Raw genomic sequence first — 25,982 nt, 5'->3', positions numbered from 1 at the left:
CAGGCTTCTATAAAATTCAATGGCACATTATTGGAGAGGATGTATGCTTGATGGTGAAGAGATTTTTTGAAACTAAACATATCCCCAAACAAATCAACAAGACATATATTTCTCTTATTCCAAAGAAGAAGAAAGCAATATGTGCTAGTGATTTCAGGCCTATTGGTTTGTGTAACACTTCTTATAAGATCATCTCCAAAGTTATTGTTAACAGATTGAAGCCCATTATGGAGAAAATTACATCTCCATTTCAAGCAGCTTATGTTTCAGGTAGGCTAATTAGTGACAACATTGTTATTGCTCAAGAAATCATTTATTCCATGAAACAGAAGAGAGGGGAAACTGGTTGGATGGCTTTAAAACTTGACATGTCAAAAGCATTTGACAAATTGGAGTGGTCTTTCTTGATTAAGGTACTTCAATATTTTGGTTTCACCAATGATTTCTGTGAGTTAATTTTTCAGTGTATTAGTACTACTTCATTATCAGTTATGCTCAGTGGTTCTCCATGTGAAGAATTCAATCCCACAAGAGGTATTAGATAAGGTGATCCCCTTTCACATTATATTTTTATCTTATCAATGGAATATCTCAGCAGACATCTCACAAGTGTTCTACAAGATAAGCTCATTAAAGGAATTAAAGTGGCTGCTCTTTCTCCAGCCAATAATCATATGCTCTTTGCAGATGATTGCTTTATATTTACTCGAGCAAACTTTACTTCAGTTAACAACTTATTGGATTTACTGCACAATTTTAGCTCACAGTCAGGTCAGGTAATTAATTTTGAAAAGTCTGTAGTCCATTTCAGCAAGAAGACTAAACCTGAAGTAGTTGAGACTCTAACACAAATTTTGGGTGTTAAAATCTTGAATTCTAAAGAAAAGTATTTAGGATCACCATTAATTCTTGGTCATTCAAAACAAGAATCTTTTAAATCCATCAAGGAAAACTTTGAATGCAAGTTCTCTTCTTGGTCAAGTACTTCTCTCTATCAAGCAGGCATATGAACAATGATAAAGCATGTTCTTAATTCAGTTCCTGTCTATCAAATGAGTACTTTCAACCTTCCCAACAATCTAATTCAGCAACTGACTACTATTGAGAGGAAATTTTTCTGGGCTATAACAACAACAGAGGAGCAAATCCTATAGCTTGGATTAATGTTTGCAAGCCTAAGGATTTAGGTGGTTTGGCTTTCAGGGACTTGGAGAAGTTGAATTTAGCCCTTCTCAGTAAACTTGCTTGGAGAATATGTAGTGATTCAAGTAGTTTAATGTTTCAGATGCTGGGAAGTAAATATTTTAAAGTCCGAGATCTAATTCATCAAAATATTACAGCTAGTAACTGATCTTATACTTGGAATGGAATCACTAAAGGCATTGAGATTTTGAAGCAAAACTACTTCATGGAGATTAATAATGGTAAGAGAACAAAAATATGGAAGGATAGATGGATTCCTGGTATGTCTCATCCACCTTCACCTATTAATGATCTGTATAGGTTCTATGAAGATGTTGTTGAATTCCTTTTACCTGATTCTAATCAATGGAATAATTATCTACTGAACACATTATTTGATGTTGTTACATCCTTAAAAATTCAGTCTCTCTTTAGAGACTGTAGTAAGGAAGATGTAATGTTATGGATGCCTTCAAAGGATGGTAATTTCTCTGTTAAAGCACTTATAAGTTGTCGATTTTCATTAATAGTGAACTGCAAGTTAATGGAGCCACTGTCAATCGTAGAGTCTGGAAAGCTTTATGGAGTAGTCAAGCTACACAAAGAATCAAGTTATTCACTTGTATTCACTTGGAAGTGTATCAGAGGTATTAATTATACAAAAAGTAAGAGAGCTATATACAATTCAGATGTGTATACTCATTGTGACATATGTGGTCACTGTACAGAAGACATGGCGCATATCATTTTTGAGTGTAGACAAGGGCAGTTTGGAGAGGTATAAGCGTCAACATAGATTCTGTCAGAGAGATTTGCAACTCAGTGTCAGACTGGGTCATCAGCTGGTTCTCTTTTAATGAATCTAATAAAGACTCAAAATGGTTACTCTCTCTAATCTAATCAAGACTCAAGATGGTTACTCTCTCTTATGATTGGAATTTGGATATTGTGGAAGGATAGGTGTGATGTTGTCTTTCGGGGAGTATCTCTAAACCCTCATTCATCTGTGCACAAAATCAATTATCATTTAGATTCCCATATGCACATCATTGATCCAACACAGTCTGCAACAATTATCTCTAACAACAACATCTCACAGTGGGAACCACATGTTGCACGTGTTATTAAAATTAATGTTGATGGCTCCTTTGATCATAATACTAATCAGTTTGATACTGGCATTGTTTTGCGTGATCATTTAGGTACATATCTTGGGATCAAAGGGAGCAGTGGAGATGGAGCATTGAATCCAGAGGCAATGGAGTGCATGGAAGTAAGGGAAGCTCTGTCTTGGGCTAAGGCATTGAAGCACTCTCGTATTCAAATATAAGCATACGCTAAATTAGTTATTGATACCATTAATGGAAACATCCTACTCATTCAATGGGAGAATATGAACTTAATAAAGGAGATTAAATATCTAGTCTCTAGTTTTTCTTTTTATGAGTTCGTTTATGTAAGTCGAACTGACAATCAAGTTGTTGATATTATTGCTAAAAATGTTAGGCAATCACCAATGCCAATTGAATCTTTTGGAAACTTTGATCCAGCCATTTGTGATCTTCTGGCAAAAGACTACAACTTTAGTTGATATTAATAATTTTTGGGAAGATTATTTAAATACCCTTATTATAGGTCCCTTTTCAAAATACCTTTATCAACTTATACAAATACCCCTAGGGTTGTAAAAGCCCAAACCCGATTGTAAGATTACTAAAATGCCCAGCGTGATTAAAACAACCGACGTTTTCATACCATTTCTTTCTCTCTCTCTCGTTCAGTTCCAGAAAAGAAAAACCGAAGAAAACCTAAAAAAATTTAGAAATCACCGATCAGAACTTCGAAAATCAACTGAAAACAGAAAGAAACTTAGTAGATCTGAAGTGTTCTTTGATTTAAAAGAACAAATTCAACTGAAAACCGAAAGACAAAATCAATTTCATTAGGTTCCAGAGATGCAGTGAATCAGCAACAGCAAACATCGAAGGTAAACATTCATTTTCTGTTTCGATTGAGTTTAAACTTCATGTGAATTGATTATTTATCGTTTCTGAAACGATTTAATTCAAAAAAGTTGTTGGATTCGTCGATTTATATTTCAGGAATTACTGATTCATACTAACTTTCTTCGATGATGTTGCATGTGATGAAAATCAACAAAATCGACTGATTCTGTTGATGATGAAGAAATTGAAGTCTTTAGTTGGCGTTAAGAAAGGTAAAAAAAAACGCTTCAAAGTGATTCTGATTCATTTAGTGTATGGATTTAGGTTATTGAATTAGTAGTTATTGATAATCTTCATTGATTTGGTAGTTATTCATTTACTGTATTGATTTAGGGTTTTCAATTGGTAGTTATTGATTAAGTTATTGAAGAATAACTGTTTCATACATGATTTTCAAATTTTCTGCCTCTTCTGTGAGTGTTTGAAGGTTATTGAAGCATAACTGATTCATAATTTGTGTTGTAATTCTTCTAGTATATTCCATATTTTTTGGGTGGTCTGTCTTCATTGAATTGTTCATAGTTCATTGAATGGTTCATGGTTTCTGGGTGGTTTTTGTTTCATTGTTCAATCGTCAAATAATCGATGAATTGTAATGGTTCTAACAGAGTGTATGCTGATTTAGTGTGTTGATTTAGTAGCTATTGATTCAGTTATTGAAGCATATTGTATGACTATTTGAGGGTTTATGTGGTCTTGGAGAGTTGTACAAGGGGTGTCATTCTCTGGGTTCTATTTGAGTCAGTGTGGATTTAGAAATGGTGTATTCTATGAGTTGTAGAAGGGCATCTATCCTGTTCTGATTTTACTCTTAGTTTTAAACTAATAATTATTGTATGATTTTATGAATGCGATGGAACATGTTGAATGGTTCTGAAAACAACTGAAAAAATTATAGGCTTTCGGGTGGTTTAATGTTCATTGTTCATTGAACTAAAACTGAATTAAGAAGTAGTTGTTTAGAGACAACTATAAAAAGTAGTTATTATGGAATGCATCTTTGTAAACATTCTATAGGAAATGTTATTTGACTACAAATTTGGAAAACAACCTTTACTAGTTGCTTTCATATTTTGAGGCAACTTATGCTAGTTGTTCCCAGTTTTGGAAACAACTGGTACTAGTTGCCTTCATATTTAAAGACAAAACATGTGCTAGTTATTCCCAGTTTTGGAGTCAACTTCTGCTACTTGCCTCTATATCTAAAGATACCTGGGCTACTCACTACTATTTTTAACGATTTGATTCTCCAATTTTAGTACACTCATTCTTGTGTAACTAACGATTTGATGGATGAAAACTGATGGTAGCATGAATATAGAACTGTTGTGCATAGAGTTCATTGTTTGTTTAAAATTAGATATGTATTGTAGCATTTAAAATGAATGTTGAATTTTTGAAATCCAAAACAGATATGTAACATGCTTTTTAACCAAAAGTCTGCTTCAACCTCCCCTATTGTTTTAAAAGTAGATGAATATGAATGTGGTTAACTTCTGAAGATGGTTTTCTGCATTTTTCATCGTGTTCTGGAAGCAACTTGTTCAAGTTGTCTCCAGATACAGTTGTAACTGGCATAAGTATTCTTTAGTAGTAGAAGATACTTGGACAAGTTGTCCCAAATCTAGAACCTAGGAAACGATGATATTCTGATTTTGCTCCAAATTTAAGATCACCTAGCATAAGTTTTTTCCAAATCTGGGATCGACTAGCATAGTTGTTTCCATTACTTGCTTGAATTTTTTTTGCTAGGTTTCTAATGAATTTTTTTCCATCTGTAATTTGTTACAAAATGCAGAGAACTGGCGTATTCCGGACTGGATCTATTGCACATTGATAAAAGGTCACCCAAAATCTCTTAATGCAACTGATGAATTTGGAAAGCTTCAAAAAGAAAGATATGATTGGGTAAAATCTAGATTCTAATATTAGTGACAAAGTAAAAACTGATGTAAATCTGTGGAAAAAATCTACTTAAAAGGCAATACTATTGTTAGTATTAGTTAGATTACTATTAAATGAATATTAAGATGTAGCAGACCTATTTCAATATATTTAATATTGTTGAAATATGACTACAGATGGAGTCAGTATTGTTTTATGATTGCAGGTTTGCATAGCTAAAAGAAAATGTATAAAAATATAAACAGGCCCTTGCGAAAAAAAATTCCAAGAGGCAACCTGATTCAAGTTGTCTTAATAGATGGAAGAAACTAGAAGAAGTTATCTCCAGTATTGGAAGCAACTTGGTGAAGTTGTTCCCAAAATCTGAAACACAAGAACCTGCAATATCTCTTTCTTGAAGCAACTAGCAGAAGGTGTATCAGGTAGTGGAAGAAACTAGTAAAAGTTGTCTCCAGTAGTGGAAACAACTTGGATAAGTTGTTCCAAAATTTGGAACCCAGGAACCTCTAATATCTCATTTCAGAAGAAACTTTTACAAGTTGGCTCCAAATTAGGGATCAACTAGCATTAGTTTTTTTCCAAAATATGGGATCAACTGGCGTATCCAAAGCCAACTAGAACAAGTTCTTAAAAACCCGCAAAAAGCAAAAGTAGAGCCTGGAACAAAAATATAAAGTCAATTTTACTCTTACAAAAAAATATTTTTTTTTGGATGATACAATATAACAAGTTGAATAAAAAAGAAGTTCACAAAATAAAAAACTTGGAGAACAAGTTCATAAAACATAAAACGAGTTCACAAAAACTGAAAAAATAGAAAACTTCATAGCAACATAAGCATTTGGAAGTTTGAAATCCTTGGTTGCCTTTGGAATATTGGTGCATGATGGGCCAATGGGGATTTCCAGCATTAAATCGAAATGTAATCTACTACACCTACACTTCTTGCGAACTTCAGTTACATCCTTTTCTTTTGAAAAAGCACTCAGCAGTATAGGGTTTCCGATCACTTTTCAAAGGTGCTTGTGTTGAAAAACGTAATCTCTGCAACAACCAAATTAACCTGAAAAAAACCTCAAAAATTACAAACGAAAAACAGAAACTCACCATCAACGAAAAAAGTATTCGAACCAAAATCTATAAAACTGGAGGCAACTAGTCAACTACATAACTCGAGATCAAAAACATAATGAATCTGAATCGAAAAAACTATTAATCAAGTGGATTCTAGTTAAACTTTGGTAGTGACAAAATTCAAGTTGACGCAAATATCCACAGTTGTCCTCGAAACTGGAGAGAACTAGCCAAAGTTGGGAAGTGTAATCAAAGAAACTAGCAGAAGTTGCCTTCGAAACTGGAGGCAACTAGCCAAAGTTGTCTCCAAAACTGGAGGCAACTAGCACAAGTTGTCCCCGAATCTGAAGGAAACTTGTTCAAGTTGTCCCCAAATATGAAGGCAACTAGCACAAGTTGTCTCCAAAAATAAATAAAAACATACACATGAGTGAACCTGGCGTGATTTTCGTTGCAACTACTCTAAAATATATGTTGAAAGAAAATTTCACATGCATAAATAGACCCAAAAACATAACTAAAGGCCAAGGTCACAATTAATTTACCTGCTCGACAGAGTCATTGTGCTCGTCAACCAAGTAATCACCACTACCACCAGCACCCAATAACATATTGTGTTTTCTTGGTAACACCACTAGCAAGCTTCTCCAAATCAGTTTCCTTCTCAAAACCTTTCCATTTGTTAATTTCTTATGTACTCTTAAGGTCAAATTCCTGTAAAATTCCGCACAACAATCAAAGACACTTTCTGGATGATGTCCAATTGATTCATTTCTTCATCAGCAACATATAGAGGCTATTTGTGATATAAAGATTAAAAAAAAAACTTAAAACGAGCATAATGTAATCAGTTAGAACTACTACATTGCTTGTATTCACTAACATGATGTAATCAGGTTGAACTACTACATCGCTTGTATTCACTAATATAATGTAATCAGGTTGAACTACTACATTATAACCTACAACATGTCCTGTAGCTTAAAATATGGTCATGACGCAAATCTCTCGGGGTTGCGCCCCTCGCGAGAAGTATATCATGGCGGACAATGATTTATAAGCTTCAAAAGCTACTAAGCAATTGTAAACAGGTTCAATTGATCACAAAAACTACTAACAACATGACCTAACAGGTTCAACTACTAGATTGTTGTATCACCATTATAATCCGGCTTATACCCTGGTCATCATAAATAATGGTTACTTGAAAAATCATATTCAATTTCATTGTATATCAAAAATCATAATCATAAATTAAAAAAATATAAAACAAAATGTACAAACATGCCAAATTCATGGTTAATCAAATACAATATGAACAAGAATTTGTACATTGCATGATTCGGGAAAAAGGTAAATTAAGAAAGTATATCTCACCCGTTTTCGAGATTGAACTTGAATAAATCAAATAATTAGAAGAAATCAAATCAAATAGTGAATCGATCTTCGTAAGATCTCTGGAATGAAATTAAACGCTAAAGAAAACTGAGATAGATCTTGAGATTCAATGATTCATCCACAACTTCTGATTTGAGTTGAAAAATGGATTTCTCTGAGCAAAATAGATTGCTAATTTAGACGCCGAACAACTACCAACTTTAGGTTCTTGTTGAAGAACAATTATTCTGAACAAACATTTTCTGATCCAATGAAGAACAAATTCGTTTCAAATCATGAATTTATAATAAGATTCAGCTTATAAATCTGATGAAGAAAAAACAACAGATTCAAAAAAAAAATGATTTCAGTGAAAGAAGAACAAACAATCTTCAACGATTTCAAATTGCATGTTCAATTGGGATTCAAATCTGCTCTGCTCGTTTCTGCTTTACAATTTCGCTCTCTCAATTCTTCCATCGAAAAAACAGAAGAAACTAAACCTATTAAGCTCGGACATATTAAATGTTATGGAAGTTAAAAATGGACTTTAACTTGTTAATGGATATTCAGCCCCTTGCATATATGCCCCTGAAGGGTGTTCGTGCAAAGCCTATGATAGTAGGGGCATATATATAACATTCCCACAATTTTGGGAAGATTTTCTACTTTATCAATTTTTTTCTTTTGAGACCCTTGTGAAATGACGTGGCACAGACGTGTGCTTAAAACAACCGAAAAGAAGTTCAAAAATTACGGCGTGTGAGAACCACGGCCCTGTGAACATCAGGGGTCCTCTTATGGTTCGGCCTTGCATAGAGGTCAAACCGAATCTGTGAAAGTTAAAAAGGCACCTTAAAACCAATGCACGACATGAGATTTCACTAGGGATGGTCATGGGGCGGGGATCTTGTATCCCAGTCACTGCCCCGTTAAAAAAAAAAACCCACACCCTCCCCATTACCCGCTTGATCTGGGACGGGCGGGTATGGAAAATACCCGTACGGGGCGAGTTTTTTACGGATTACTCATAACATAAAGCTCAAATATGATGAGTTAATTTAATAATCAATACCTAAGTTCAACCAATAATAATAATAATAATTTAAAATTTCAAACTCATAAATTCATCGTAAAACAAGCAAAGAAAAACAAATTGGTCTATAAACGAGCATCACTCATTTTAGTTCTTAATTATTTCTTATCAAGTATCTTTCTTATAATACAATATAATTTTTTAGTTTAAATATAATATAAATAATTAATGATATCTTATACTTTTAGCTTTTCTTTTATAATATAATATAATATAATTTCTTAATTTAAATATAATATAAATAATTAATGATTATTTTATACTTTTACCTTTTTTTTTATAATATAATATAATATAATATCTTAGTTTAAATACAATATAAATAATTAATAAAAATATAAAATCCTAAAATGGGAATGTACGGGGCGGGGACCTAGAATCCCATCCTCGCTTCACTAATTTCGGGTATTACCCATACCCAATCCCAACCCCGTTTGTACGCGTAAAACCCTACCCAATAGGGACGGATACCCACGGGGATGGGTTTGGGTGGGGCAAATGGCCATCCCTAGATTTCAGGCACCTTGGAGATTTTGGTTTACAAGCTTAACATCAATAGTTACCAAATTCATCCAGAGATAAAACTGTAAACAAGATAAACCATTTCCTCACCAATTCATTTTATTTTATTCCATTTGGTACATTCAAAATCAAAATATACTTAATAGGACACAGTTAATCCCAATTTCGCTCTCCTCGAGTCTTTTATCTCTCCCTCTAACAAAAATCAATAATAAATTGAAGAATCTAAAATTTTAACTTACAAGATTAACTGTTTATAAGAAGAAGAAAATGCTAGATGTAGGCCCTTCGACAATATGAAGCCTTGAAGGAATTTCCTAGGGGTGTCGGGCTGGTCTTGTACTCCACCAAGGCCTTCAGAATTCAAAATCATGGTACCGGTCTAGAGATACTACTACTGGACTTACCCTGCAGCCATGTCACTCTTCTTACACTTTACACAGATATGAATGTGGGGTTCTCAAACAGATCCAAAGAAAAAAAGTACAAAGGTTGATCTAGTCCGTGCATCTCGTTAACAATAGATGTGCTAATAAATAACAAACAGATCTTCGCTTTTCGGCATTGCAGCAGCACTCTCCAACATAGCTTCCACTATAGCGTCTCCTTCCCCCGTGTGATTTCTCTTGCGAGGGCCAGGATTTGAAGCAGCTACAGATTCACGCTTATTACAACCTTTGGCTATTTCCACATTGTCTCCTGAACTGGATGAAGCGCCGCCTTGAGCAAGCATTAATGGCCCACTGGAATTAATGAGCATTCAAGTTATTTTAGCACATTCCACAAAGATCCAAAGTCTCAGACACCTTGAAACAAAATAGCAGATTACAGACTTCTTAACAGGCCTGCTAAGGTGCAATGAAAACTAAACCAGCAAATTCTAAATGCGGAACAGGCTTACATAGGTAACTGAGGTATTGAACGATAATAATGCTAACAATATAAAAAAAATATTGATGTATATATCTAATTTAAACATAGCAGTACCAGTAAGGGATCCAGCAGAGTGTTCTCCATTTGGTACCTACACGAGCGGGTCCAAATCGCTTGTGATCTTTTAGTTAATTTATCTACTAAAAACAAACTCTCACTAAAACCCACCAAATGTGCACATAGGGTCCATATCATGTGAATTGATCTCATGCTTTGTTCAAGATAAAACACCTCGTACTACTGACTTCCTAGTGTAAGAGCATAATTGTAGCAAAAACATAGTGTGACCAGTAGTTGACTCTAACGGTACGAGTGAATTAATAAGATGAAAATTTGACTCGGTTGAAGTCATAAGTTAAGATGTTAAAATTTAATGTGTGAAATAAGTATTGTCCTCAGTAAACCAAGAAGCCAGATCCACTTTAAAGAGAACAACACAATTAAGATGTCCAGGTTTGGAACATATTAGGTTTCCGTAATTCTCAAAACTAAATTAACAACACCATAACGAACTTTCAAATTACAATACTATAATTCAATCCTAATCAGGTATACTGTTGCCCAATTGAAGTTCGTGATTCACTATGCTACGAGCATGCCTATTGCTGGCATAAAACTCTACCACCGCCAAATCAAGAAATGGAGGACATGTACAATATATAGTGTATTATGTTTATGATGATTCTATAGTTGATGTGTTTTTCAACTGAGCAATAATAGTTGCTGAGATGGAATAGTCACTGGGTAGTCAATTACTTGAGTCTTCACTATAGAGACATTTGAGTAATAGCAAATTATAATCAGTGTTGTTGCAATGATATATCTCCAGTTTCGTATTACATTCACATATCAATGATATCATTACCTGATTAAGGCATTGTAAGAACCTTACCTATGAAGAAAAAACTTTTATCAAAATCACACACTATTAGTAACTTGAAGGGACTCTGTTAAAACATATTTCTTCCTTCCTATACAAGATTTAAGATTATAATCTCAGAAAACAAATAACAGTTTGAAACCAAAATTTGGTAGAACTTCTAGTCAGAAAACTAAGTGAAAGAATGATTTAATGGCTTGTGATAGATAAATTACAGTAGTTTGAAAGACATACCAGGGAACCCTCCTGAGGTAAACTCAGTCGCTAATCCAACTCAGCTCCATAAAGTTGAAGACCATGGTAATTAGAAACCTCTGACTTCAAGAAGTTTCCTAATCAAGAAATCTGTGATTCTGTTTGAAGGATAGAATTTTTGGTGCTGCCAGAGAGCCAACCTCAAAATTAATGAATGGCTGGAGACAAACCATTTGCTTTCATCATACACGAATACTTTTTGGGGCAGGTGCTCCAGCCTGAATGCATATCTCAACAACTGCAGGAGCATGCCCATAATAATCCCGCCCCTTGTCCAATAATACGGGTGGATCCTGATTCCGCCGCCGCCATACAATCTTCTGAGGAACCAAATCGTTGACACGTGCTCTCGTCCAAAAATGGGTTCCTCTACAAGTTTCATCTTTGAACACCCCACAGCGCGTAGCCTTATGGCCATATGGTCCAACATGAACTTCGTCACAAAACTTGCAAACTTTAACAGGATAAACCATCAGCAACTTCTGTACTCCTTCTCTCATATCCTCCCATGCCTTTAAAGTTTGAACTGCCATAAAACTATAAAAGTAAGCTCTAGGCGCGAAGTAGACGCATCAGAAGCAAAACTATCTTTACCAATGGAGTGTAAAGTTTGATCAAAGATGTCGGCGCCTGCCTGAGAACAAAGCTCAAGTAATGCAGGGATGCGGTCAAAATCGAATCTCTGATCATGCTGAATTAGATCTGGGGATTTGGTCATATGAAAGGCCTCAACAGGAACCATAATATCATTAAGGGCACCATCAACCCAGTGATGAACCTGGTTCTTAATAAGACGCCTGTAGCCATGGCATGTTTTAATGAGATGCCCTTCTTTGCCTATGTATAATTCAGGGAAAAACCTGCAAGATTTTTCACTTGAGAAACAAAGACATGACATACAAAGGCATTCATAACAAATTACGTATGTTAACCACAATTTATCGACCCCAAATTAGTACCTCACATATTTTCCGCTTAGTACTTAACCAAATTGTAATAATCAAAGAATATTAGAAAAACCATCAGGCAAGTTAGCCCTAATATAGACTCCCGAGTAATCAGATATAAAATGATGAACAGAACTGCACTGCTAGTGCGACCCCAAGTTTATTTCAGATTACATCTGGGTTTGGTTGTTTTTCAGCTATTTTTATCTTAAATGTTTAAAGAATGTTCAACTAGAAAGAAACAAACTAACACTTCAAACCAATTTCTAACACCCAAAAGTATTAACACTTCAAACAAGCTTCTTATCAATAATGTGAAATACAAGACACATTAACCAGAATCTGTTCATGAATTAGATTATGACTTACTTACAGGCCTTGATAGGGTAATGTCTGAGGAGAGTGGAAACACCTTCGAAGAGACGTGCTCTGTTAATAACAACATCTTCAGCAACAGGAAGCATAGTGTTGACTGGATATTCTTTAGCCTTCTTTTCTATTCTTTCAAGTATCATTGGCTTAAGCTTGTTCCAGTCCAACTTTGAGCTATAACATCGATAACCCTTGATGTAACCACTGATATCTTCCAAGATAATCTGAGGCAATTTTTGCCTCAAAGCCATGAACAATAACAGCAACTCCTCCTTCAAAACAGTCTGTAAGTGAAGTTTAATTAGAATATAAACAAGCAAATGATAATGATTCAAGAAAACAAGTGAAAATATGTGAAGCACATGATGATGAACAGAAACATGTTTCTTTGAAGCATTTCATCGAACAGTGAGTGTCAGGTTGTCACTTCTTTTTTGTGTGGGTTTGCAAAAAAAGAAAAAAAATTGTAGAAACTTCTATCCGAGCGAACCAAATCACAGACATATATAAAGTTCAGATTGGGTTTTAGAATTAGGGTTTAAAAGAGGTTTAGGTGAAAAATACTTACGCAAGAAAACACAAGAAACGCCGGTAGAGACGAGAGAAAGAGAGAGATCTATGTTTGGACAACTCACATCAAAGCACAAGATTCTGAAAGTTAGAGACACCGATGAAACATATTCGGGTCATAGACTCATAACGGAGAGGCGTGTCACCATGGATAGGTGCAAATTTACGTCGCGGAGTCTGGAATAGATTTTGATTCTCAAAGACGCAGATTTACGGTCTCATGGCAACTCATGACCAACAAATTTGACTTTAAGCCAAGTTACTAGTGCTGGTTGTGGGTCACTAAACAAACCTTGAATGGTCATAATAGTATTTTAAGACCGGGTCTTATGGGCATGCCCAAGGGCTTCCCAGACCAAAATACCGTGGTCTAAAGTGGTGATTCCCGCAAGGGTCTCCTGGTGTGCGGGAATTTCAGCGGGAAGAGTCTGGGGACGGCTAATGGTTAGCCCCTCTCAAAAAGCAAAAAACGATTATCTATTAACCGTTATTGCGAAAAACAACGGTGAACCATTGACCGTTCATGTGGAACGGCTAACCATTGGCCGTTTTCTCTTTCCTGGAACGGTTAATGGATAGCCGTTCCTTGACCTTTTTTTGTTTACACTCCGTGTACACTCATTTGCAGTTTACGTTTTCTTTTACGATTAATGGTTACACTGTATTTGTTTTGAGATTTGTTGGCGTAACATTTATTTTCAGTTGTGTTGGATGTACATGTGCAAAGGTATACTCGGGCGTAATGTTCGCCTCGGATTCTTATCATCATCACCACACTGTTAGCCTCGGATTTTATCATCATCAACGCATTATTAGCATCAGATTCTTATCTCTAATTGATATCTTATCCAGATTGACTTGGAGCAGGTACATTAGGAACGAAACGAGAGCTTCCAATGTTACCAATACCAACCTCTTCGTGGTTTTGAACACGACTCAAATCTGGCAACAAAGGACCCATGCTGACAGTTTTCCACCAACGTACATATTCAGTTTCATCTGCTAGAAAGTAATGAACCCCTTCTATTATATCTCACTTCTAGTGATTGAAAAATCTGGAGGCGGAAAAGGAATTGAAATTATACCTAACACCTGCCTCAAACATCTCTCCCCAAGACAAAGGACCTCATCTTTCGTATCCACTACTCCCCTGAAATATATTCTCTTTCGACTTACCTCTCTTGCTAAAACAACTTCCTCATCTTCATAGTGGGCATTCAATACCCATGGTTGCCAAACAACTGCTCCAGGTGACAGTTTCAAATCCATCTGTCTTGTAGCATTGTTCACAGAATGTTTCCCGGAGTCTAACTGTTTTCACACCCTCTGTATGGGTTGATTGAAACATATCAATCGCAGGGTAAATTTGTTCCTGGTCGAATGATCCAAATTTTAGTAATGGTTGAAAATTACGAAATTAAATGTAGTACCAATACTCTAATATCATCCACATTGCTGCCATGTTATTATCAACACCACTACAAACCTTGTCCATGTTGTTTAACAGCCTACCATAAATAAATGAACCCCAATCAAACCTATCAAGATTTTGCAAGCTTTCTGAATCTCCCTAAACAACGAACCATGCTTTTGAAGCGTTAGAGGAAGTCGTTCCGGTGAATACTTGACCAATAACCCAAAGAAGAAAAATCCTAGTCAATTCCTCCCAGACCTCGGAGTTGTCAATGTCTTTCCTACTGTTTATATAAGATGAAAGGTGAGAGAGACATACAATTGAGGATTTACTTATCTAAGGATTTACTATATATACCTTAGAGTAATTTATAGGCTCACCCTTACCTATAGGAATTCCAGTTAACATTACAAAGTCTAAAGGTGTCAATCCTATTTCAAAGCACGAAAAATGGAAAGTCTTGGTTGTATGCCACCATCTAGCTACTAGAGCATTTATGAGTTGCACATCTGAATTCTTAAAATTAAACGAAAATATCTTGGAAAAGCCACAATTATCTAATACTTGAAGTGCGCGTGGATTATTGAAGACAACGATATCATAATAATCCTCAATTCTTCCCCAACTAGTCCTCATTTTCATCTTCGGTGAATCTAAACCGGATATATGGCCATCTCTACCTTTTACGGACAACTTTTGGTCTGTCGGGTACTCCATATAATTATCTAAATGCACCAAACAAACAAATATTAACGTATGAAAATCACCAAACAAATGAATGAAAAAAAGAGAAGAACCAAAGAACTCTGTCGTTCTCTGGATGTTTTACACCAAACAAATGTATGAAAAAAAGAGAAGAAACAAAAAACTCTGTCGTTCTCTGGATGTTTTAGGGAAAATAGTAGAACGACTAATGGTTAGCCGGTTCAATCGATTTTGACCGGTCAAGATAAGAAGAACGGTTAACCATTAACCGTTTCGTTAAAAACGGACGATTAATGACCGTTATATGGAGAATGGCTGACCAATGCCCGTTTTTAGGGTTAGAACGGCTAACCATTAGCCGTTCCAGGAAGTCTCTGGGAAAAACCGCATGACCCATGCCCTTCCCAGGCTGATGTGTAAAGGGGTTTGGGAAGTGGTTACCACTAGACCCAGTCTAAAGTCTTTGCTTTCGATAATCATCACAACCATACAGAGATTAACCTGTGAACAAAATGAACCATTTGCTCACAAATCCAATAGTAAAACCATTGCATATGAGGTGTGACAGTTAGCTTGTTTGCTCAATTCATTTACTCTGTACATTCAACCATATTTGAATATAAATGATAGAACATAGAGAATTAAGTTTTCTAACCTACAAGATAAACTACTAGAAGAAGAAGAATATGCTAGATGTATGTCCTCTGACAATATGAGGCGTTGTGAAATTGCCTAGGGGTAAGGCTGGTCCTGTGCTCCACCAAGGTCCAAGGCCTTCAGATTTCAAACCATGGTACTAACAGAGAGACTGCCGCCTGACTTGCCCTGCAACCATGTCACTCTTCTTTCACTTTTCAGAGATATGAATGTCTCCCTAGCATTAGGGTTCTCAAAAAGATCCAAAGCAAAGAAGTAAATCTGTTGATCCAGTCCTTGTATCTCATCTAGTACTTTAATACATGTACTAATAGAAAACCGATCTTCGTTTTTCGCCATTGCAGCTGCCCTCATCTTTGAAGCAGCAGCAATCTCTAACATAGCTTCCACTATAGCATCCCCTGGGGCTCCCTTGCGGTTTCTCTTACGAGGGCCAGGACTTGAAGCAGCTGCAGTTTTACGTTTGTTCCGACCATTTGATATGTCCACATCATCTCCTGAACTAGATGAAGCGTCGCCTTGAGCAAGCATTGATGGTGCACTGGGATTGACAAGCATTCAAGCAGTTTCAGCACATTCAGAGACCCAAAGTCCTGGACTCCTTGAAAAAAACACTGAAGTTTAGACTTCTCAATAAGCTATGATGCCATGAAAATAAAACAGCAAAGTCTGACTGAGCAACAAGCTTGCATAAATAACTTACGTATGTACCCAACCATAATAATGTTAACAATACAGCAAAACTGTTGGTTTATAAATTTGAATACGGCAGTACCTAATGGACAGACCAGAGTGTTCTCTATTCGGTACCAACACAAAGGATACAAATCACTTGTAATCTATAGGTAAATTAATCTACTAACCCAACCTCTTACTAAACCCAATAAACCTGTTCAGACTTCCGAGGGTCCATATCATGTGGAGTCGATCTCATACATTGTTCAACAAAAATACCTCCTATGATTGACTTCCTAGTATAAGAGCATAAGAAAAACAAAATGTAACCAGTAGCTGACCTTAGCAGTACAAATAAATTAATAAGATAAAAAAAATTGACTTGGTTGAAGTCATAATATAAGATGTTACAGTTCGGAATCTGTGAAAGAAAGAAGTATTGTGCTAAATGAACCAAAAAAGCCAGATCCACTTACAAGAGAACAACACAATTAAGATACTCAAGTTTGGAACATTTCGGTTTTCATAATTATATCAATCCTATATTTAAACCTAAAAGTACTCTGAATCACAATACTACATTTCAATCAAAATTTTATAAGCATGCATCATGTGGCTATCTTTGTCAAATATAATGTATATCGCCATTCATGTAAGAATCTGTACTTTCAAACCATACCTATAAATATTAAGGAACATTAGTTAGGTATTCGTATGACGCTTTATAACTAGTAGCATACTTACCTTTACAGTCCAAACCGGTACCTTTATAGTCCAACAACACAAGTCCTAGAACAGTTGAGGCTCAAAACTTTAGTCTACGATTCAACTCGACTTTATTTGCCTTCCTTCTTTGAGACTTCCCTATTTGAATAAAGCTTACTAAAAGAGGCTAGGATTCCACTTTGGAGGCACTGCCTCCAACTGCTCCATCAGTTACTCCAGCAATAAAGCTTCTACGAGAACTCATCATAACCAATTAGATATTAAATGTTTTATTATTATCCTTATACGACCCTCCATCCATGGTTCTGTTATTATATCACTCTGTAATTCAGTGTTTATCTAGAATTAAGTAAATACAAAGATTCTTTCACCTAAGCACTATAATTAAGTTTAATTACTAGTCAGTAGTAATGATAAGTAAGAATATAAGATGAACAAGAGACACATTGATATGTTGCACCAAGGTTGACATGGTTGATAAAGTCTCCACTATTCATTCAGATAAACCCTAAGATCATGGAATATAAAGCTATATTAACAGTTTGACCATGCATTACTTCTAGGATTATAACAATCTCAAACCTTTTCAGATACAAAAACTTTACACACAGCGCTGTGCACTAATGAAGGAAAATTTCAAACACACCACCACAAAGTACTACTGAAGCCAGAAAGCAACTAATACTAGCACTAAATTAAAATTACTTGCATGAAAACTTCGCATCTAGACACTTATTGATAATGCTAAACCATCCAAAAGGAGGACACACACAATTCTTTGATATTTTTAGCAGCAGATAAATAACTTGATTTTTCTAAAATCTCCTACGATTTCAAAAGGAAAAAAAGAAAAAACTCTAAAATCTGGCTCTGGCTCTGGTTCTTACAGAGGAAAAAATCCACTAAAACATTCATTTCCTCGTCACTACCTAAAATCCCAAAGATTCTCAATTAAAAATCACCCACAGGCCACAACTAAAAACTGTCACTCCTGACCTAATCAGACTCGGCTATACAGAGAACCCAATTTGCCACACCAATAGCTGATTCTATCAGTAGCTCTAATGATACCAGAGTAAATCGACCCAGAAAAACTTTAATAAAAATGTTTAAAACCATAATGCTCTTCAAAATTCATGATATCATAACACCATACGAAATTTTTATCAGTAGATATAGAATCAATCAAACAAACAACTACTTTGATAAATGCAAGAAAAAAGAAAATTCAGCAAAACAGAAACAATAGTAAGGAATTACCTTTGCTTTTTCTTTCAGTGTGATTTCGGCGGGGAGAAAAATAAACTCAGGCAGGTTAGGGTTTTATTGTGTCTTTTTATGGGGATTATGAGTTGTACGTTTTTAGCCACGGTTACAGACGGAACGAGTCCTGTCTTGCTAATGTGGGGTGTTTGCAAGTCAGTCGCCTCGTTGACTGTTTTATTAAAGAGTATTGCCCAATATTTATTTATTCAAAAAATCTAGATGAACCGGGGAAGTGAACTCCCTAAAAACCGCGTACACACATCTATCCCTTGGATGGGACCCACTGTTTCTCCCCACTTGCGGGGTCCACTCATTTGATGTGTGTGTCCGGTTTTTGCTTTGTTTTTTCCCGGTTCGTATAGAATTACTTTTATTTATTTTCTTTTCGGCCCTCAAGTGCATTGACCGGAAATTTTAATTTTATTGGTTTGTTCCCCTTTCAATCCGGTTTCTTCTTAATCACCGTCAACTTTTTTGATATCGTGGTTGGTGAAGCATGCGTCAGGTAATCAACCATGCCCAGCCAGCTAAAGTGCGGGCTGAGCTCTAATTTTGCCTTGAGAAAATTGTTGGATATTTTTAAACATGCTTGCTGCTACGACAGGAGGCGAAAGCCTCTCAAAATTTTTTTTATCACCTCTCAGAATTTTTATCATATCATTCATAAAAATTAATTCAAATTTGAGTAGACATGTCTCTTCTTATAAACCACAATTGATGTTTTATGGAGGTGTCTGTTGGAAATGAAGAGGCATCTTTAATGGACATGCATCCTCTTATGAGTAGTGAAGATATTCTCCCACCAAACACATTAGAATTTTCTGATTTTTCTTTTTCTCAACAAGCATCATCAGAAATCTAATATCGTGTGTTCTTGGTTGGATCAAGTTACATAAATAACCCTTCAATCCAATTTCGTTGTTATGGGGCTTTGTTGTATCATAAAGGCATTTGTAATCGTCAATCTGATTGGGAGGGTCAAGATAATTTTGTAAAAGAAATCTTTAGATCCTTGAAGTCGGAAGTACAACATCTCTTTTTGTTTTTCACCTTCTATTTATTGCAAATTTTGTTGAAGAATTGGGTTAAAACTAGAGGATGAAAAAACAAACAGAATACCGGTCTACCCTTGACTTCAAGGATAATTCAACCTTTCCAAGTCAAATTTCGAGTACAACTTGTAACACCCCGTGTTTTTTAGCATGGCGCATGCTAAAAGATGCGCCATTGCTCGAGATGAAGCTTCATCCAAAGCTTATGTTGCACGTGAGATGCATTTGTCCCAGGACCAATATCCGGTGCCAAGTAAGGCACATCGCGTATGCATATTGGCTAAGGCCAATATGGTATTAGTTGGAGGTTACATTGGCCAAGAGACAATCTTGCATCAAATGATGCATTAGGCCAGTTGGGTAGATGGCCTTGAATATGTACATCCAACATGGCTGGACATTGGGTGGAAAATGTACAACCAACATGGCTGGACATCGAGTTGACATTTGAGTAGCCTATGGGCCAAAGTCGGAAATACAGCCATCACGGCCCTTCATCGGGTTTGGCTCAGGAAGTGTTCAGCCATCCTGGTCGGGCATAGGTGCATGTGAGCCAGAACTGAATGTACAACCATCTTGTCCGGTTATTTTAGGAAAATACATGACAACGGTCATGAATAGTAAACGGGGAGTTGATGAAAGATTTTTGGTCCCCTAATCAGAGTTGTAAAAATGTCAAATTGACATATATAGGGAGGGGTAGTTGGCTGAAGGTGCATATGCGGGCCATGTACCAAGTAAGCTTCACCGCTTAGCCGGAACGCTATGAGTGATGCCTAAGGATCATTCTAAGTTGCGTAGCCTTACGAATGGAGCATATGATGCTGAGGCATCACTATACCATTCCACGGACTCGATGATGCATCACTTGGATGTATTTGACGGAACGGCCTATACGGACTAGGCCATTACCACTATTGCTTGGCCACGTCCTAGCAAACGAGTTAGTTTAAGTTGCTTGTCCCTTCGAGGATGAACTACGGTATGTACTTGATCCCTTTAGAGTAGGGAAGGGTATGTAGGCAGCCGCAATGAGTTGCAGCATTGCCGGTCCAGCACGTTGGCACCTCATATCATCTAAGCTCGGTAGCTGGATGCAAGAGATGATTGCGTCCAGACTTGATGAGGAATGTTGCATGCCAGCAAGTGGATGCTCATAAATCCTATCAAGGCGTTCGACATAGGCAAAAAACCCGAGTGACGTAATTTAGTTTAAGAGGAGTCCATTTTGATGGGAAACGACCCAAAGATCAAGACATGTCGATCTATAGTTCCACATGGTCACCATAATTTAGCCAAATTCCATCGTTTAGGGCCTCAAAAGGCCGTTTTTGCCGTTTTAGGAAAGTGTTTTTTTTCTTAATAAACCCTTCGCGGAACAAGGGTAAGTTGGAACGGTGTGGAAGCTAAGTTAGCTGCATCATGCTCCACGAGCATGCTTGAGGGAAAATGGACGTGCATTTGCCTAGCTTTGAGGCCCGGATCGTAGCTTCATCATGGCGCCAAAGGCGTAATTTTCCGGTCCGTCACACAACTGGTCACACGAATTATGCCTTTAGGATTGAATGAAGCCTTAACACCATAATCGAATTCACAGATTATACTTCCTTAACTCGACCAAGAACATACTTTTAAGGATTCTGGTGATGCTATTAGAAGTAAAGAAACCAGCAAGATTTGATGTGTTTTCTAGATAAACAAATAACACTACTTATAAGGGGTTTGCATCTCCTGAGATGCATGTTCATCACCAACAAACACCTTCAAAAGGAATCAATGGCGGCTATTGGTAGAGACTCGTCTGTTCAGATTTTGAATGAATTTGAAATAGGTTTTCATATTAAAAGCAAATAAAAATTATGATCCCCGTTGTAGCGGCAAATATAATGTTGTTGATGGTGGTTTTTAGCTTAGGGTTAAAATCGCAAAACCTTGCATCAGATGTGACGTCACTCTGCAAGGAAGCGGTGCTGCGAGTACTAACCTCTCCACCGACATATTTATTGAGCCTCTCAATACACTTTTATCCATAAAAATCTGTAAATTTCGGCACCTCGCCAATACGAGACTCACTGAGTACTTTCTTGTGCTATGTTCCCCAGCAGAACCCTTAATCGGTATGGCATGACGGATTTATGTTCACTCGTAGCGGAGTAACATGAACCTCCAAGTACCAAAGTTAAGGCCATTGCACGAAATGCTCAGACAGAAAGCACACTGCATTCTGTAGATAAAGATTTTGTATGGCAGCATACAAAATACAGCTAATTATTGTGATAACTCGCAAAGAACTCATAAACCCAACTAATTTGCAAATTAGGGTTTCGCGCCCCGCGCAGTTTACTGGACCCCGTTGGTCGAAACCATGCTTAAACAATCTAGGAAACCGAATCCGCTACATCGCGCTAAAAGTGCGGCCGCGCCCTAGCATGCCGGCCCTCTTTCCGTCGACCAATCAGGTCGCTTCAAATTCGCTACCGCGCGTTGGTAGTATGGCCACGCCCCAGCATGCTGGCCCCACTTCCCGTCAACCAATCAGGTTGTTCCAAAACTTGCCACGGCCTCAAAAAGGTCGCCATACTAAGTTGGTTTCCCAAAACACGCCAGCTTCCCAAGAATGCGCCAGCTTCACAAAAAAATGCCAGCATGCCGCACATGCCAGGCGCGCTTACCAAACGCGCATGCCAGACGCGCTTACCAGACGCGCATGCCAGACGCGCTTACCAGACGCACATGTCAGGCACACATGCCGCACGCGCATGCCAAAAAACATGCGCAAGCCATGCCAGCCACGCTACCACGCCTATGGCCACCAATGGAAAGTAGCCATAATCAATGGCTACCCTTCCTCCCGAGGTGCGGATCTCAGCCGTACAAGTTCGCCACCAAGCCTGTGGAAACTTTTGGCCGCAATGCCAAATTCCATGGTTTGTGTCAGACCCTAATTTGGCCACGCCAAAGGCATGCAAAATCCATGTCATCACCACGGCCACGCCGCTGGCCGCCAAACGGAAGGTAGTCGCGATCAACGACTGCCCTTCCTCCTGAGATGCAAAATCTCGGCCGTCGAAGGTCGTCACTGAACTGGAAAGCCTATCTATCTTAACTTGCCGCACATAGCAACATGCTACACGTTTTCCAATGGAAACAATCGAGACATCAAAACATGTCACAAACTGGGGGATGCTCATCAGGGTACTGGTCTGGCGGTTTACAGCGTGCGGCGTGCAATACGCCCGTTACAAGAAAGTGTCATAAGAGTGAGGCAGTTAGTAATGGCAAGAAATAAGTGGTGAAACACATCTTCGTTATGGAAACATCAATTCCAGGCGTTACCCGTTAACACTTTTCCACCACTCAACCGCTTCCACTTCTTACGAGGCCAGGGTACGTTTTATTACGACTTGTATAAATAGGTTTCACCTATTTCCACCAAACGATAAGTTTTTGTTCAGGAGAACAATACACATCCAGAAATCACCTGGTAGCTTTCCATCCAGCTCGCCAGTTCAACTTTCGGATACAAGTCGCAAAACACCCACACTTCCAGAATCAACTATTCTGGCCTCAACACTTTCTTCGCTTCCCTCCCTAAGACCAACCCTTCTCCTTCACTTTGTGACCGAAGCAAGCCTGGAACGACCATTTCTTGGTTTAGGCTAGGATTGTACAGATTTATCTCTCGAATCAAAAGTACTCCCGTGCAGTACATTGTTTTGGGTTTAGATTTGTTTCTCACCCACACTCACACGAAATTACAGAAATCAGCAGAAACAGTTTTCACCCACAAACAATTGGCGACCACAGTGGGAGATTAATCTCTCGGTTACAATATCAATTTCCATTTCCCGATTTCATTTTTTCAACCCCGATCTCAAGATGGTAGATCTCAGGTCAGGATCAGCAAAAACCTCGAGAATACTGACGCCGAAATTATTCTCGGTGTTAACATTTCTCCCAGTGGTGCTAATACGCCATCTATCAACCAGCAACATGGAGAATGTTCCTTCAAGTGTTACACCTCCAATCAAAAGAGCCAGAGCCTCTGCCGCGGAAAATGCTCCTTTAGGTGTTACACCTCCAATCACCAGAGCCAGAGCTGCTGCCGCCGCTCCCAATGTTTCATCAAGTATGACACCTCCAACCGTTACCAGAACTGCAGCTACTCCGCCGTCAGGATGAGAAACTGGAGGAGCCAGAGGGAGCCGACCTTACATTACTATTGCTGATTTGATGAAAAGGCAGGAGGTTCTCGCCAGAGCCCAAACAGACATGGCCTTAACCCAGAAGAAGGTGCTTGCTTTTCTCAAGAACTGACAGATTGGCTAACACAAGAATCACGCCATCCAGAGCCAATGAGGAACACATCCAATACCCCCGGCGCTAGCACCTCAACAGGGCACACTTTTGTAGACGAAGAGACTCATGCGGGAATTTCAGCTGAAAGAAATCAACTGCCCAATTTTGTCACGAGAGAAGATTTGGAACGACTTCTCCGAAACCGAGACAAAAGCGACTTCATGGACATGCATCAGCATCAGCCCCCGTATCCTCCTGAAGTACAAAGAATTCCTCTTCCAAGGGGGTACTCTTCCCCTCAATTCTCTCTGTACGACGGTACCGGCAATGTGCGTCAACATGTCTCTCGATTCTTGGAGCTCCTAGGGGAACACGAATATAATCACGTTCTCCGTTTGAGGGAATTTTCGAAATCACTTACTGGAAGAGCATACACATGGTACAACAGCATTACGCTAGGCAGCATATCCAACTGGTCTGACATGGTTGCAGCTTTCTACAAGAAATACTTCTTTGTGTCTGAGCAAATTACCTTCTCAGATCTAGGAAGGATGTTTCAACGAAACAACGAACATCCGAATGATTTTGTCAAAAGATTCCGAATTCAAGCGCTCGATTGTCATGACCCAAACGTGACCGAACAACAATTGGTGGACTCATGTATCAATGACATGATTCCCATCTACCGCGCCTTACTAGAGAATCTGCGATTCCAGACATTCTATGAGCTTCATGAAGCCGCAAAACGGTCAGCCACAACAACACCAGCATTGTTTGGAAGAACCAGGCCAACTAGAAGCGAGGACACACGCGAAACTAGAGGAAATATATGCCTCATCAATAAGCAATACAACTCTGGTCCCTCCTTTGTGAGCGTGGTAGACGAAGGAGGAAAAAGGAAGGCTCCAACAGCAGAACAACCATCCAAGCGCGCAGTGCCAGTACGACAGGAAGCCCCGTCACGGAAGACCACCGCTAAAGCTCCCATGCGACATCAAGAGGCTGGAGAAAATGTCTTGGATTTCCCGTTCCCAATCGAAGAAGTGATTGAACTCTTGGAAGCATGGATCCAAGACGACGCCATCAGGTTACCTCCTATCAGGCGCCCACCAACCGAAACGGAAATGGTGAACCCCAAATATTGCCGCTACCACAGATTTTTCCACCACCCGACCAGTGACTGCAACAAGCTGAAGCATATCTTCAAAGAAAAGATAGAAGCAGGGGAGCTTCGACTAGACAATGAAAGAGTTCACAGAGATCCACTTCCAGTCAGGAGTTGCATGGTCTCTGGGGAATCCGTACACGAAACTGTGCAATTCATGATGCAACATGTGTGCGAAATTCTCTACCTCTCCAAGGCACAGCGTCAAGACATCTTCACAGCCCTTAATCGTGTTGTATCGGGCAAGCGACTCTTTCCTACTGAAGAAACCACACCAGAACCCCATACTCTCCCAGGAAGCGGTGCTGTAAAGTACAACTGGGGACTGCTGACCACGGTTCATCTGAGGAACGCCAAGCTCGATAACACATTCATCGACGTGGCTTCTGACTTCAACATCATTACCATCAAAACTCTGAGAGATGCGGGAGTTTTGAAGCAGGAGGCTACCTCATTCCCCAACCATGGTCAAAAACTTGGAAGGAGAGGTGATACACGCGTATGGCTACATCAATCTTGAAATCAAGGTGGGAGACACTCTAACACATGGAAAATTCTACATTGTCAAATAACTCTCAAGCTACAGCATGATTATGGGGCGCACGTGGGTACACGGTAACAAAGCGAAGTTATGGGTATCCCCTCTGCCAATGTCGATACCCGAAAAAATTTCCAACAAGCCGTCCAACTTTGAAGATTACGTGCTGCCATATCAACAACTTACCAATGTAACTCAATTGCCTGGAAAAAGTCCGTCGACGCTCATCTGCAGATTCCGAACACAAGTAAGTCTGGTTAAACAACCCTTTCTGCACCTAGTCACCTCTCCTCTCGGCCAAGCATGGGGAATCGGTCCGATTACCAACCCAGGCGTCATTAAGAGATGTGAATGGGATGTTGGGCC

At 38.3% G+C, this 25,982-nt stretch overlaps 1 protein-coding gene, 2 long non-coding RNA genes and 1 pseudogene across 6 annotated transcripts; 1 reads left to right on the top strand and 3 right to left on the bottom strand.

The window, feature by feature from the left end:
• The first annotated feature begins 2,953 nt into the window (after positions 1–2,953).
• On the top strand, positions 2,954–5,258 carry LOC113361240. Of its 2 annotated transcripts, none has more exons than XR_003365025.1 (3): positions 2,954–3,169; positions 3,370–3,400; positions 4,987–5,258. It is a non-coding gene; the product is annotated as an uncharacterized LOC113361240 (long non-coding RNA). The 2 variants fall into 2 exon arrangements; XR_003365026.1 differs by having other exon boundaries at positions 3,285–3,400.
• Positions 5,259–5,751: 493 nt separating this feature from the next.
• Positions 5,752–8,084, bottom strand: LOC113361239. The gene is made up of 3 exons (XR_003365024.1): positions 7,545–8,084; positions 6,713–6,881; positions 5,752–6,156 (listed from the first exon to the last, which is right to left on the bottom strand). It is a non-coding gene; the product is annotated as an uncharacterized LOC113361239 (long non-coding RNA).
• A 1,251-nt stretch (positions 8,085–9,335) lies between these two features.
• Positions 9,336–13,327, bottom strand: LOC113361238 (annotated as a pseudogene).
• A 2,411-nt stretch (positions 13,328–15,738) lies between these two features.
• Positions 15,739–18,693, bottom strand: LOC113361237. 3 transcript variants are annotated; one of them, XM_026604547.1, is made up of 2 exons: positions 18,557–18,693; positions 15,739–16,496 (listed from the first exon to the last, which is right to left on the bottom strand). In XM_026604547.1, the coding sequence occupies exon 2, from the start codon at positions 16,451–16,453 to the stop codon at positions 16,022–16,024; it is 432 nt and encodes a 143-aa protein (XP_026460332.1). In that variant the 5' UTR covers positions 16,454–16,496; positions 18,557–18,693; the 3' UTR covers positions 15,739–16,021. The 3 variants fall into 3 exon arrangements, with proteins under 3 accessions (XP_026460332.1, XP_026460333.1, XP_026460334.1); XM_026604548.1 differs by having other exon boundaries at positions 15,739–16,488; XM_026604549.1 differs by having other exon boundaries at positions 15,739–16,509; positions 18,557–18,676.
• Between the last annotated feature and the right edge of the window lie 7,289 nt (positions 18,694–25,982).

The sequence above is a fragment of the Papaver somniferum genome, chromosome 3 (genome assembly GCF_003573695.1).
Source record: "Papaver somniferum cultivar HN1 chromosome 3, ASM357369v1, whole genome shotgun sequence".
Taxonomy (NCBI): domain Eukaryota; kingdom Viridiplantae; phylum Streptophyta; class Magnoliopsida; order Ranunculales; family Papaveraceae; genus Papaver; species Papaver somniferum.
This window is presented reverse-complemented; position numbering and strand designations above follow the sequence as displayed.

What these genes read in the sequence shown, in the direction of transcription:
- LOC113361237 (XM_026604547.1), bottom strand. Translation starts at nt 16,453, where the DNA reads ATGCTTGTCAATCCCAGTGCACCATCAATGCTTGCTCAAGGCGACGCT.